At 49.5% G+C, this 14,566-nt stretch overlaps 1 protein-coding gene and 1 long non-coding RNA gene across 9 annotated transcripts in view; one reads left to right on the top strand and one right to left on the bottom strand.

Moving 5' to 3' along the window:
* LOC309643390 overlaps window positions 1-14,566 on the top strand; it is a 2,123,356-nt gene that overhangs the window by 1,300,187 nt on the left and 808,603 nt on the right. The window lies entirely within an intron of this gene.
* Window positions 10,100-14,566, bottom strand: part of LOC309643464 (uncharacterized protein) — a gene marked incomplete at both ends in the record, with an annotated part of 203,918 nt that continues 199,451 nt past the window's right edge. Inside the window, 2 exons of the mRNA XM_082426204.1 lie at window positions 10,100-12,012; window positions 13,286-14,035. Coding sequence (XP_082282330.1) covers window positions 10,100-12,012; window positions 13,286-14,035 — 2,663 coding nt within the window. The remainder of the gene's footprint in view (window positions 12,013-13,285; window positions 14,036-14,566) is intronic.

Genomic DNA, 14,566 nt, shown 5'->3' with positions numbered 1-14,566 from the left:
CCCCCGCGAGCTGGGAGCTGGATTGGCGCTGCCTGCGGGTGAGGAGCGCCGCCGCCGCCGCCGCCGCGAGCTGGGAGCTCGATTGGCGCTGCCTGCGGGGTAGGAGCGCCGCCGCCGCCGCCGCCGCGAGCTGGGAGCTCAGTTGGCGCTGCCTGCTGGGGAGGAGCGCCGCCGCCGCCGCCGCCGCGAGCTGGGAGCTCGATTGGCGCTGCCTGCGGGGGAGGAGCGCCGCCGCCGCCGCCGCGAGCTGGGAGCTCGATTGGCGCTGCCTGCGGGGAGGAGCGCCGCCGCCGCCGCCGCCGCGAGCTGGGAGCTGGATTGGCGCTGCCTGCGGGGGAGGAGCACCGCCGCCGCCGCGAGCTGGGAGCTCAGTTGGCGCTGCCTGCTGGGGAGGAGCGCCGCCGCCGCCGCCGCCGCGAGCTGGGAGCTCGATTGGCGCTGCCTGCGGGGTGGAGCGCCGCCGCCGCGAGCTGGGAGCTCGATTGGCGCTGCCTGCGGGGGAGGAGCGCCGCCGCCGCCGCGAGCTGGGAGCTCAGTTGGCGCTGCCTGCTGGGGAGGAGCGCCGCCGCCGCCGCCGCCGCGAGCTGGGAGCTCGATTGGCGCTGCCTGCGGGGTGGAGCGCCGCCGCCGCGAGCTGGGAGCTCGATTGGCGCTGCCTGCGGGGGAGGAGCGCCGCCGCCGCCGCCGCCGCCGCCGCCGTCGCCGTCGCCGTGAGTGAGGAAGCGCCTCGGTCAGGCCTGCTGAGGGCCCTCGCCGACGCCTGGGCTTACCCGCCGCCCCGCCAGCTCCGCTCGTTTCCCGTCCCCCGCGGCCCGGCGCGGGGCAGGCCTGCCGGGGCCATGGAGGACGAGGTGGTCCGCATTGCCCAGAAGATGGACAAGATGATGCAGAAGAACGCGGTAGGCGCGGCGGGCGGCGCGGGCCGGAGGGAGGCTGGGCGGCGGGCGGGGGTCAGTCGGCCTGAGGGGTTTCCCGGCCCGCGGTGAGCGCGGCGGGTGCCGCGTGACGGCGGCGAGGCCCGCGCTCTGGGGAGGGGTTCCTGGGGAGGGGGGAGCTTCGTGTCCCGCGGCCGCGTCCCGGGCAGGGGTCCTGGGGGGCGTCCTGTCTCGCAGCCGCGTCCCGGGCAGGGGTTCTGGGGGGCGTCCTGTCCCGCAGCTGCGTCCCGGTCAGGGGTTCTGGGGGGCGTCCTGTCCCGCGGCCGCGTCCCGGGGAGGGGGTCCTGGGGGGGTCCCGGGGAGGGCGTCCGGTCCCGCGGCCACCGGCGCTGGGGCCCGCCCTGGGCGCCCGAGGCCCCTCGTGATTAGCGCAGCCCGGTACACTCCATCGAGGCGTCCTCCTCATTATTTTAAACGTGACGGTGGTAAAGCCTCGCTGGTTTAGCTGAAGAGTGCAGAGAGCCCTCCCTGTTTGAAAGAATTCGTTGTCTTTCCCGGGCTCATTGGCCAGCAGCGAGAAAACAACATCAAACAGAGGTTTGTGATCAGTTTTAGACATGAAACTGTTCAAGCAAAACGTGAATTTCCTGGATCTTATTTTTGAGGAAGGCTGAACATTCCCTTGATTGTCTCAACTCTCCTGCATGTTTGCTTAGCAATTAAAAAAGGTGAACTACGCCAGTGTACTTGGCAAGTTGCTAAACTTTTTGGAAAAAGTGGATCTTGTTAGGCCGCGGAGTGCGGGGAGCTGTGTTTAAGGCACTGCCGCCGACGAGGCTGTGCTGCCGGCTGGATTTGGACACATGTCGTTGCTGGTCCTCTCAGTGGTTTACGGTTGCTACCGGTGGCGTTTTCTGTTACTGATAACGTGTGCACGTGAACGTGTTCTCTTGTGGTTTGTATGAGGTGCTCCAGTTTTTGCATTTCTGTCCACCTGTGTGGGTCACTCTCAGTCCCTTGCTTCCGAGTCGTCTATATTTTCAGCTAAACTTCTGAAATTCCAAGTCAAACGAATGTGAAGGAGAGAAGGGCTGCTCTGATTTGCACAGCACTTTGGAGTTACAAAGCGTTTGTGCAGAATTCTTTGGCGACTCACGACAGCTGTGTTGCATTCATTTTACAGAATAAGAAACTGAGTCAGACCAAGCAGTTCACCTCCTTAAATGAAGTGTGCGTTGTGGATTAAGCCAGGACCCGAGTTTCCTGCTGGGCAGCATGCAGAAGTAATGTTAAACACCGAATTCTTAAGACTTCAGACTTGGTGTGCGCCTCTTTTCCTTTAACAGGTGCATTGCCCGGCGTGTAATTTCATACCCTGTTAATCTGTCTTTGCAATTTTGGCTTTTTAAAGTACCTCCTGTTTGTTTTCTGTTCCAGACGTTGCCTGTGCCATTTATTTTTTCTGTTGATACAGGCCTTTCATTCCTCACTGCAAGTGATGAGTTCTGTATATTTGATTGGCTGAACGTTTCTGTTATTCTGTTTAAACTGGCAAGTTTTTTTTCTTTGCCTAGAGAACCCTAGACTCCCCTAGTAGAAGCTGGCTCCTAGGGAAAAAGGCCGTTTCTTGGGTAATTTTTTTCTCGAACTCAGGCTATAAAATGTGTACCTTTTAATCATCTAGTGCACTAGGTGTTTTTGTTTGTTTCCTTTCCTTGAAATAGACGTTTCCTAGAAATGAGGAATTCCTTAGTGAGCAAGTATGGAGAAGACCAGTTTGTATTTATCTGCAGTTCTCAAATTATAAACACATAATGCGTCAGCAGGAGAATGAGGATAAGCTCCACAGATAATCCTCAAGTCTCATTTTTCTTTTCAAATCTTATATTTCTAGTAGTACAGAACTTTACCAATATAAAAACTTGCCCCCCCCCCCCCAAAAAAAAAGAACAGAACTGCAGGAAAGAGCAAAGAGCACTTAAAGTCTGTGTGTGTGTTTAATATATATATGTACATATACCCAGGTACATACACCTTTATATTTATATGTTGTTTTGTAAATAAATGACAATAATAATGTCTTGTGGAGATGTAGAACAGAAGTATACAACAAAAGCACAAACAGCAGGAGGGGGCAAATGGAGTTAAACTGTTAAACCTCCATGGGATGGTTCCATGGAGGAGGCAGAGAGGGGGATGGGATCCTCGAAGAGCTGCTGAAGACCTTGCATTTTTTGCAGATCTCTTTAGAATGCTACTTGTATATTATGCTCTCACTGAGTGCACCTGGCTGAGCTATGGCACATTAGCACGGTAAACATTTGTCAGATTTGCCCTAGTCAGAAAATTTTCTATACCTGCCATCCTGCTTGGCACTTAAAATAGTTTTTTTTTTTTAAGGTCTCTATGATATAGGGATGATGGGTGAAGAAGGTAGGCTGCAGGGTAATAATGTAGTATGTATGATCCCATTTTGATACAGTAAACAGAAAGTATTAAATGCATGCCTGTTTGTATGGGCAGTGAGTTTGCATGGTTATCTCAAGAGGGAGGGAATGGGACGTGTAGAGAAAGAGATTGACCACAGGCTATTGTTTTACTTGTTACAAGAGGCATGTGTTGCCTTCATTTCTGATTAAGCTTTTTGTTTACAGATTATTGTAGGTTTACATGCAGTTGTAAGAAATAATAGTGAGATAGGTCCTGTGTGTCCTTTACCCAGTTTTCCCCAATGGTAACATCTTACAGAACCATAGTATACTGTCACAACCTGGGTATTGCCATTGACACAGTCAAGATACAGAACATTTCCATCCCACAGGATCTCTCCTGATGCCATTTTATAGCCACTGCTGCTCCCCCACTCCCCACCAAATCATAATGATCTGATAGTGCAGTGGATAAAGTTGCACTAAAGTTTTTGTGCAGATGATCAAGGGAAAATAGCCCCTGGGGAAGATGGCCCATCTCCCAGTCCCCCGGCCCTATCTGTCCCTGGCAACCTGTCATTTCAAGAATGTTATGTGGGACTTCCCTGGTGGCGCAGCGGTTAAGAATCTGCCTGCCATTGCAGGGGACATGGGTTTGATCCCTTGTCCGGGAAGATCCCACATGCCGCGGAGCAACTAAGCCCATGCGCCACAATGACTGAGCCTGCGCTCTAGAGCCCGGGAGCCACAACTACTGAGCCCACGTGCCACAACTACTGAAGCGCGCGTGCCTAGAGCCCGTGCTCTGCAACAAGAGAAGCCACCGCAGCGAGAAGCCCGCGCACTGCAACAAAGAGTAGCCCCCGCTCGCCGCAACTAGAGAAAGCCCACACGCAGCAACGAAGACCCAACGCAGCCAAAAATAAAATAAATTAACTAATTAACTAAAAAAAAGAATGCTATGTGAATAAAATCATATAGTGTGTAACCTTTTTTTTTTTTCTTAATTAAAAAAAAGTTTGTTTTTGGCTGCGCTGCCGGTTATGCGATCTTAGTTCCCCGACCAAGGATTGAACCCAGCCCAGGTAGTGAAAGTGCTGAGTGCTAAACACTGGCCCGCCAGGGAATTCCCAGTATGTAACCTTTTGGATTGGCCTTTTTCAATCAATGTAATTCCCTGGAGAGTCATCCAAATTGCATGAATCAATAGTGCTCCTTTTTTTTAAAAAAAATATATATATATATTTATTTATTTATTTATTTGGCTGTGCGGGTATTTAGTTGCAGCATGCGGGATCTAGTTCCCTGACCAGGGATGGAACCTGGGCCCCCTGCATTGAGAGTGCAAAGTCTTAACCGCTGGAACACCAGAGAGGTCCCAGTGCCGCTTTCTTTTTAATTGCTGAGTGGTATTCCATGGTTTGGCTATACTTCAGTTTGTTTAATCACTTGCCCATTGAAGAACATCTGAGTTTTTTCCCATTTCTTGACTATTACTGAGAGAGATGCTGTGGACATTTGTGTACCTTTTTTTGTGCGAACATGCGTTCTCTGGGGTAAATGCCGTATGGTATGTGTTGCTTTTTTTTTTTTTTTTTTTTTGGCTACGCTGTGCCACATGTGGGATCTTGGTTCCCCAATCAGGGATCGAGCCCGTGCCCCCTGCATTGGGAGCTTGGAGTCTTAACCACTGGACTGCCAGGGAAATTCCTGTATTGCTCCCCCTGCCCCACTTGATTGATTGATTGATTGATTGGTTGATTGGCTGTATTGGGTCTTAGTTGCGGCACGCGGGACCTTCGTTAAGGCATGTGGGATCTTTTTTGTCATTGCGGCGCACGGGCTCTTCGTTGCAGCATGAGAGCTTCTCTCTAGTTGTGGCGTGCGGGTTTTCTCTCTCTAGTTGTGGCGTGCAGTCTCCAGAGCGCGTGGGCTCTGTAGTTTGCTGCACGTGGGCTACCTCATTGAGGTGTGCGAGCTCAGTAGTTTGGCGCGAGGGCTTAGTTGCCCCGCGGCGTGTGGGATCTTAGTTCCCCGACCGGGAATCGAACCCGCGTCCCCTGCATTGCAGGGCGGATTCTTTACCACTGAACCACCAGGGAAGTCCCTGTATTGCTTTTTTAAATTAAAAAAAAAAAAAAAAGGAGAAGCAATTAGAGGTACAACAACTAATTATAAGATTGCCTCTCAAAGTACATATTCAAACCCTACATTCTTGGTGTACATAACTTCTTTATGTTGATTTCTGGTGTTTAGCTCTAGTAACAAGGCAATAATAATAACGCTGTAGTTTTCCTTGTTTCTTTCAACTGATGATCTGTGTATTTATTACAAAATAATTTTTTTTTTTTTTTTTACAAGTAATATTAACACTCACAAGCTACCAGGAGGCAAGTAATGGTTAGCGCTGGTGTGGTTAACTCCTTTATAGATAGGGAGGTTGAGGCATGGGTATTGTGGAATTTGCCATGTTTAGGCATGGGTATTGTGGAATTTACCTAAGGTTATAACACTGTGTTCTGACTCAGATTCATTCAGATTTACTCCTTCTCTTTCTGTCTCCTGAATTAATAACTCTTTGTAATTTTGACCTAGGTGTGAGGACACGAAAAGGGTTTTTTCCTGTACCTGAGGTTTAGTGCTTGTTTTCTAGAAGCAATATAGTATAGTGGTTAGAGTATGCACTTTAGCATCTGATTTTTTTTTCTTCTTAAGTCTTTAATGAATTTGTTACAATATTGCTTCTGTTTTATGTTTTGCACATGCCGGAAAGGTAATAGGCCTTGGCCCCTGGGCCTGGACTTCGTCTCTTGTGCTGTCTCCTGTCCCTGTTGCCGCCGCGCGCTGGCCCGTCCGCGCTGTGTCAGGGCGTATTGGTCGTCTCGCGGCTCAGTTCACAGTAGCTGAAAGGGACAGTGTGTTATGTTCTGATTTCTCCCCATCGTTTTCAAAGGGAGGCTCTGGCCATTGCTCCTCGGGTAAAATGCAGAGGGAGTGCTTTTTAAGATGGGACTGTCAGTGTTGGGGACACTCCTCAATTACCAAAACGGAATCCCCTTCAGTTCCTCCAGCTGTGTTGTTTTGGCACAGAAAATGTGAGTAATAGGAATTTGGAACTAAGTTGGAGTGAAAAAACGCACCGGTCCCGCCGAATTTTCCATCGAAACAGTTGATTTGTGTTGTCTCTAGGAATTCTAAAGGGCGTACCGTTGCTTCCTAACCGGTGTCATGTGGGAGATCTACCTCTGTACGTTCAAATGATTAATGTTGAGACTCTGCTCATGTGTGCAGTAAACCCTTTAATTCCCTAAGACCTTCCTTTCCTCCATCTCATACCCCATTAAGCCCGCTTCAGTTTATCTCCTGAATTTCTCTGGAATCTGTCAGCTCTTCCTCAACATCCTAATACTGAACTTGCCTGTCTGTTGCGATTAGGTCCTAACTAGTGTCCATATATCTTGTTTCCCTCCAATCCATTCTTCACACAAGAAACCTTCAAAGCAAGTTGGAACATTGCTCATAAACATCGCTCACAAACATTGTTTTGAGAATAGAAAACACACACTGGTGGCCTTTAAGACTCTGCGTGCTCTAGAATCCTCTCTGCTTCTCTAGCCCCATCTTGTGCCACGTTTGCCCTCACTTTCTATGCTTCAGATACACTGAATTAACCTTAGTTCTCACTCATCTGACAGAAGTCAGTTGAGAAATTATTTTTCACTGTGATTCCTAGCATTAAGGAATTTGATGATCAGGTTTTGTATGAGGACTAAAACTAAACTGGGAAGTGGAAGAATTGCGTTTCAACTGTTTCAGTCAACACGCATGTATTAATGATACCTAAGTATTGAACACCGGGCTAGGTTTCATGAGGGATACAGAAGTTCTGGCCATCTCTGGTTTTGGGTATCCCTTATTTGTTGAGACCTTTGCGTTGTTTGGTTGCCTTTTGTCTGTTTTCCAGATGGGAAAACAGGAACAAGGGAAGTATAGGTTATTACTAGGTGGGGTTGAACAAGTGGAGCAGCAAACTGCAAAGCAGAAAGAAGAGGGACGTACTATAGAGGGATGTGATTTCCATTTTCAAGGCGCCTGCGTCCTGTGCAGGGAGACAGCCTAACATAAAATGTGCCTAACAAAAGATCTATTGACTTCTTACTAAAAATCTCCAGTTCATATAACCCAGGGGTTTATACCTTCTCCTTTAAAAGTTCTATTCCTGGGACTTCCCTGGTGGTCCAGTGGTGAAGACTCTGCGCTTCCAATGCAGCAGGCGTGGGTTCAATCCCTGGTTGGGGAGCTAAGATCCCACATGCTGCGCAGCCAAAGAAATTTTTTTCAAAAGTTATACTCCTGTGTTGTTGAATTTAGTGGTTTAGATTTTGTTTGAATGTTAAGAAGATTTCAGTTTATTTACCAGGAACAAACAAAACATAATGTAAAAATAGTTTCCCAGAAACGATTTCCATCGTTCTCTTCTTCCCTTTCTCCCGCAGACTGACTGGTGTTTCATCTTGACAAGGTCTCTGAAGTTCTCTGTCATTCCATAGGAAAGCGGTCTGGCTTGGAGGTTGCAATCCCAGGGAATTTTTCATCAGCGGGGAAGTCTCCATCACTACAGAGGAATCAAGGGAGAAGTCAGTCCCGGGTAAGTGAGATGCTCCCCCTAAACACCAACACAGCAGTCGTGTACCTTTCAAGGGGTTCAGGGGCAAGATGGGCAAGGCATTTCTACTAACTCTTCTTAAGGATCATGGACAGTGTGCCCTATGCTACGAGGTAAGCGGTGACTGTTGTAATTCTTACTGGTGATCATTTCATGTCACTGATCCTTGGCTCTCTTTGTATCTCATAGGACTGTTGTTAAGTCCAATACAAAATGAGTCTTCTTTTTAAAAAACTGAAATGTTTTACAAAGCCTAGCATTCTCATAGAGAGTCCTTTGAATTCTCCCCACTTTCCCGAGAGGCTAAGAACACTTCACACCATGAACTAGGAGAGGGGGTAGAGCCCTTTCTGATGAAATATAGAAACAAAGACAGAGTCTTAGCCTGCTTGCTCTCTGGACAGGATCTCGGACCACAAGGTCTTAAATCCTGGTATAAATGACGGAAGTGAGGACAGTTCAACTGGCACTCTCATAACAAGAGTTCTGAAACACCTTCCAAAGAGACTGTAGCAGTAGACGAGGGAAGGGAGTGCTACAGTGTGGTAGTACAGGGGGAATGCTCGGCTACAGCAGTGAAAAATGTGGTACCTATTGGTGTGCTCTCGGGGTTCTTGTACATGTAGCATAGATGACCTTTACAGTGTCCCTCCCACCTTCCCACCTGCATTAGGTGTTCTGTTTTTTTGTTTGTTTTTTTTTTTTTAATTTACGTTTATTGATTGATTGATTGATTGAACTTATTTATTCTACGTATTTATTTTTTTGGCTGCACTGGGTCCTCATTGGTGTGCACGGGCTTTCTCTAGTTGCGGCTAGCGGGGTCTACTCTTGGTTGCGGTGTGCGGGCTTCTCATCGCGGTGGCCTCTCTTGTTGCGGAGCATGGGCTGTAGGCGCGTGGGCTTCGGTAGTTGCGGCTCACGGGCTCTGGAATGCAGGCTCAGTCGTTGTGGCACATGCGCTTAGTTGCTGCACGGCATGTGGGATCTTCGCAGACCGGGGCTCGAAGCCGTGTCCCCTGCATTGGCAGGCGCCACCAGGGAAGCCCTAGCTGTTCTTACATAGAGTCTAAAAACAGAGAGCACTGAGAGAAGGTAGTGGTTATTAAAGGCTCAGGATCTAAATTCTACCTGTCTCTACACCCCTTCCCAGCTGTCGATTTGACCCCGTTTGTGAATGCCGACCTCATTCTTCAACTTGCTCTGCCGTTTGTATACTCACCTTGAAAACTTGTTTCTGTGATGCGTTGAGCAGACACAGGGTGGCAGATTGCAGAGGTGGAAGCTGGTGGTCGGATATTTGCGGGCTGAATCTCCTTCAGTCCCATTCCCATTTCTGGTTGCGCAGAGGCCCTACTTCCTGTGTATGACGCGGAGCCATAGGATTGCGGGCAGGAGCCAAGTTCTCCATACAGTGAAGACCCCAGTGTGCCTTGGTTATAGTAATATACCTGGCTTCCTTCCTGGTAGGGAAGTGACAGGCGGCTATGCCCCTGATTTGTTCGTGGGCCTCCTGATACAGCAGTTCCCTTGGCTCTGGCCCTGTCGTCAGCTGCCCCTAGGAGGACTCTGAGCCCTAGCCACTTCTCTGGTAGATTTGCCTATTCCCCCACTATAATCACACCTGAATAAGGCAACTCAAACCTTTCAGAGATGTGTCGTGAACCTCTTGTTTTCTGAAATACCTATCTGGTGGTTGTGAGACTTAAGGCCAACCTCCCCGAGAGACTTTGTTTCTATTTCTCCTAGTAAACCTAGACTCATCTCCTGTCACCTTCAACTCTACTCCAATTGTGTTCTTTCAGCCCAGACCCCTGACCCTGCTTTTTACTTCTGCCATTTCATCCTCACTCCTGCTTCCTTTCCTAAATCCATACGTCTCTTTTGGCCTTCCTAGCCCTGGGCCAAGTTCCTTCCTCTTTCCTCAGTTTTTACCCCTTTCCTTCATTCTCCCATCCAACTTTCAGGCCTTCCTTTCTCACGCCCCAGTTAGCAGCATCTCAAAATTCGAAAGGTTTATTACTCATCTATTATTTCTATTCCATTTACTTATTCGGTTCTATACCTATCTTACCTATGTATGGAAGAACCGCTGGTAGCCAAGGTGGCAGCAAGAATCCTAGCAGCTGTCACCTGACGTATCCGTAGTAGTCAGCAATTTCCATTTCTTTGTCCCTCTGGGTGAAAAATTGCAGCTTCCCCGAAGAGGTGTATCTGGCAGCATTCTCCCGTTGTTGTTGAGCCCGCCTCTTCATGGCCTCTCGCTCTGGCCTCTGCTCTTGTTCGATGGGCTTTGACATGACTGGCTCAGGCACGTTGGGTTCCCTCCATGGAACTCGTTGCTTGCTGAAGTCTTGGAGTAGAAGTTGGGTTTGGAGCTTGGGTGGGGACTGGCGCTTAGTCACAGCAGGGGGAACAGGCTCGCGCTGGAGAGAAGCGCCAGATGAAGTTTTGTAGGGTGCAGGCCTAGGAGCAGCAGGCTGAGGGACACGAGGCTGGGTATGGTTGGTCCAAGCCGGTTGGGTTGGGTTGGCCACAGTTGGCTGAGCTGGTTTGGCGGGACCTGGCAAAGAGGCAGGAGCTGGCTGGGATGAATTGACTGCAGCAGGTTGAGCTGAGTCAGTAGAACCAGGCTGGGCACGGTAAGCCACAGCAGGCCGATGTGAGGCCAGAGACTGTGGCCTCCGAGGAGTGGGTCGAGCTTGAGGCTTGTCCCAGGCAGAAAAAGGCAGAGGTATCAACTTGACCTTCCCAGGAGGAGGCCGCTCACACTGGGATGGAGATGGACACTCTGTTTCAGCACTGCTGTCTGGTTTCTGGGCTTGGACTTGCGTTTTCTCAGGCCTCTTACCCTCACGTGGGGTATGCCGCCGTGGCTGGATCGCTGGGGGTGGCTGGGGGTCTTTGGGGTTGCTTGAATTTCCCAAGAGCCGACAGGAAGAGAGCCCAGTTTTCGTCTCATTCTTCTTCCCCAGCGCATGAAGAACCTTCACAGACTCCAGCATGCGCACGCCAAGGGAGGTTCGAGGCTTTTGAAAGCTCTCTTGGCGAAGCTCAGTTTGGTGTTCCTTTCGCTTCGTGTTGGGGATTGCTGGCTTGTCTTCTGCCTTGACTTTGTTCCCTGACTGCTTGTTCTCTTCAGCCTTGTTTCTTCCTCTGGTCCTTTTGGTCTTTTCCTGCCCATGGCTCTCAGTTTTGCTGATCTTTCCGGATGCAGCTTTCTGAGGTTTGCCTTGAGAGTGCTTGGCCGTGTTCGCAGGAGCCCTGTCACTGACTGCAGCAGTGCATATAACCGCTTCTCCCCCTAACAGGCACTCTGGATCCTTTGGCTGGATTTTGGCCTTGGGAGCACCACCGATAGGCTCAGAGGCTTTCTGTTTGTTCTTCCTGGGTTGATCAGAGGGAACCTTTACGACACTTGGCTTTTCCTGCACCTGATTCACCTTAATGGCTCTGGTGTCTTCAGCTTTGATCACGTTGGGACCTTGGGATCGATCAAGATCTTTCCAAGAATTAAAGAGCTGGGGAAGGTGAATATCCTCCGCCAGTGTAGTAATGTCTGCAAGACCACTGCTAGGTTCAGTCCCATTTTCAAGTGTCCCTAGGTCCTGACGACTCAGGCTGTTCTCTCCCAGATCAGCATTTTCAGAACCAGGCTGCTCCTCTTGGCTGAGGGGATCGGTGCAGGCCAGCGGCTGGGGAATATCAGGGATTCCTAAAGGGAGTAGTGGAGGATCTTGGTTTTCTATTGGGATCTGGTAGGCCTCCAGAGGCTTTGACAGCTTGGTTTTGATATCCTCCACGTTCTTACTCTCTGTTTGTCCCTGGCTTGGAGCTGGAGGCAGGGCCAGGAGACGCCTGGCACTCTGGACTGGAGCTGTCACTGAAATGTCCCCAAGTTCAGATGGTGGGTTACTCTCAAGTATGTGACTGTTTCTGCTACTGCAGGACTTGGGGAGTTCTTGAGTTTGTGTCACACAAAACGTCTGGCTTGGAGGTTGCAATCCCAGGGAATTTTTCATCACCAGGGAAGTCTCCATCACTACAAAGGGATCAAGGGAGAAGTCAGTCCCTGGTAAATGAGATGCTCCCCCTAAACACCAACACAGCAGTCGTGTACCTTTCAAGGGGTTCAGGGGCAAGATGGGCAAGGCATTTCTACTAACTCTTCTTAAGGATCATGGACAGTGCCCTATGCTACGAGGTAAGCGGTGACTGTTGTAATGCTTAACTGGTGATCATTTCATGTCACTGATCCTTGGCTCTCTTTGTATCTCATAGGACTGTTGTAAGTCCAATACAAAATGAGTCTTCTTTTTAAACAACTGAAATGTTTTACAAAGCCTAGCATTCTCATATAGAGTCCTTTCAATTCTCCCCACTTTCCCGAGAGGCTAAGAACACTTCACACCATGAACTAGGAGAGGGGGTAGAGCCCTTTCTGATGAAATACAGAAACAAAGACAGAGTCTTAGCCTGCTTGCTCTCTGGACAGGATCTCGGACCACAAGGTCTTAAATCCTGGTATAAATGACGGAAGTGAGGACACTTCAACTGGCACTCTCATAACAAGAGTTCTGAGACACCTTCCAAAGAGACTGTAGCAGTAGACGAGGGAAGGGAGTGCTACAGTGTGGTAGTACAGGGGGAATGCTCGGCTACAGCAGTGAAAAATGTGGTACCTATTGGTGTGCTCTCGGGGTTCTTGTACATGTAGCATAGATGACCTTTACAGTGTCCCTGCCACCTTCCCACCTGCATTAGGTGTTCTTTTTGTTTTTTTGTTTTTTTTTAATTTACGTTTATTTATTGATTGATTGTTTGAACTTATTTATTCTACGTATTTATTTTTTTGGCTGCACAGGGTCTTCATTGGTGTGCACGGGCTTTCTCTAGTTGCGGCTAGCGGGGTCTACTCTTGGTTGCGGTGTGCGGGCTTCTCTTGTTGCGGAGCATGCGCTCTAGGCGCGTGGGCTTCGGTAGTTGCGGCTCACGGGCTCTAGAATGCAGGCTCAGTCGTTGTGGCACATGGGCTTAGTTGCTCCACGGCATGTGGGATCTTCCCAGACCAGGGCTCGAACCCGTGTCCCCCGCATTGCATTGGCAGGCGGATTCTTAACCACGGCGCCACCAGGGAAGCCCTAGGTGTTCTTACATAGAGTCTAAAAACAGAGGGCACTGAGCGAAGGTAGTGGTTACTAAAGGCTCAGGATCTAAATTCTACCTGTCTCTACACCCCTTCCCAGCTGTCGATTTGACCCCATTTGTGAATGCCGACCTCATTCTTCAGCTTTCTCTGCCGTTTGTATACTCACCTTGAAAACTTGTTTCTGTGATGCGTTGAGCAGACACAGGGTGGCAGATTGCAGAGGTGGAAGCTGGTGGTCGGATATTTGTGGGCTGAATCTCCTTCAGTCCCATTCCCATTTCTGGTTGCGCAGAGGCCCTACTTCCTGTGTATGACGCGGAGCCATAGGATTGCGGGCAGGAGCCAAGTTCTCCATACAGTGAAGACCCCAGTGTGCCTTGGTTATAGTAATATACCTGGCTTCCTTCCTGGTAGGGAAGTGACAGGCGGCTATGCCCCTGATTTGGAATCTGAGATGGTGCTCCCTGAGCAAGCCTGGCAGAAAGTGATGGATATAGAGGGACCATGTTATTGGCGTCTGAAGTTTTATCATACTGGGCTGCCATAAACATGGAGGAAGCAGCTGGGTGCCGGTCAGTGAGTGCCAGAGTAAAGTCTCCGAGTGAAGAGGAATTCTTTTCAGTGCTTCCTGTGATGTCCCACTCAAGAACACCTGGATAGGAAGGAGCTGAAGTGGAGATCTGGCTGTGGTCAGTAACTCCAGATAACATAGTCGTGCTGGAATGTTGGTAAAGGTAGGCACTACCCATGAGTGTCTGGAAAGAGGTACCGGTAGCCGATGCCGAACTGACGGCAGGGGCAGAGACTCTGGAGAAGTTGCAGACACTTCGTGTTAGGGAAGTTGCATTGCTCACCACAGGAAGAGAATGCTGCAGAGAATTTAGAGTTCCAAGTAGAGATGGATTTTGGAAATTTTCTGTAAGAACAAGAGGGTCATGAAAAACTCAGGGAGGTTGAGAAATTCTCACTACGTTTGAGGAACAGCATTATCTTAAGGTTCTTGCTCTCAGGACACCTCTACTATCGACCCTTCCTGAGAAACCCAAAATCAGACAGTTAATGATGGCTGTAAGGACTGAGCAGTTTTCCACTCTTCTGTATTAACTGCCTGTGCTCCCATCTTGGGCACAGATGGGCAGAAGAGCCAAGTGGTATGGTTCAGACATTGTTCTCTAGGCTGGAAGCAACCTTCTCCCTGCCCTGTCTTTCCCTTCAGCCTGCACTCGTATTGACTTCTATGCTATTTCCTAGACTGGAAGCATTTTAGAACTAGGAGGCCCTTAGAGAACTTTCTCTTTTTTCAGTCTCATTTCACGAGTAAGGAAACTGAGGCTCAGAGAGGTCGGGTTGACTTGTTCAAGTTCTCTCATTATGTTAGTGTCATTACCAGGTTTCAGAACCTAAGTATCCTGACTTCCTTGCCAGGACTCCACTCTGAGCATGATAG

The sequence above is a fragment of the Balaenoptera physalus genome (genome assembly GCF_965194825.1).
Source record: "Balaenoptera physalus genome assembly, chromosome: 15".
Classification (NCBI taxonomy): domain Eukaryota; kingdom Metazoa; phylum Chordata; class Mammalia; order Artiodactyla; family Balaenopteridae; genus Balaenoptera; species Balaenoptera physalus.
Note: the sequence above shows the minus strand (reverse complement) of the source record. Positions and strands in the feature narration are given on the sequence as shown.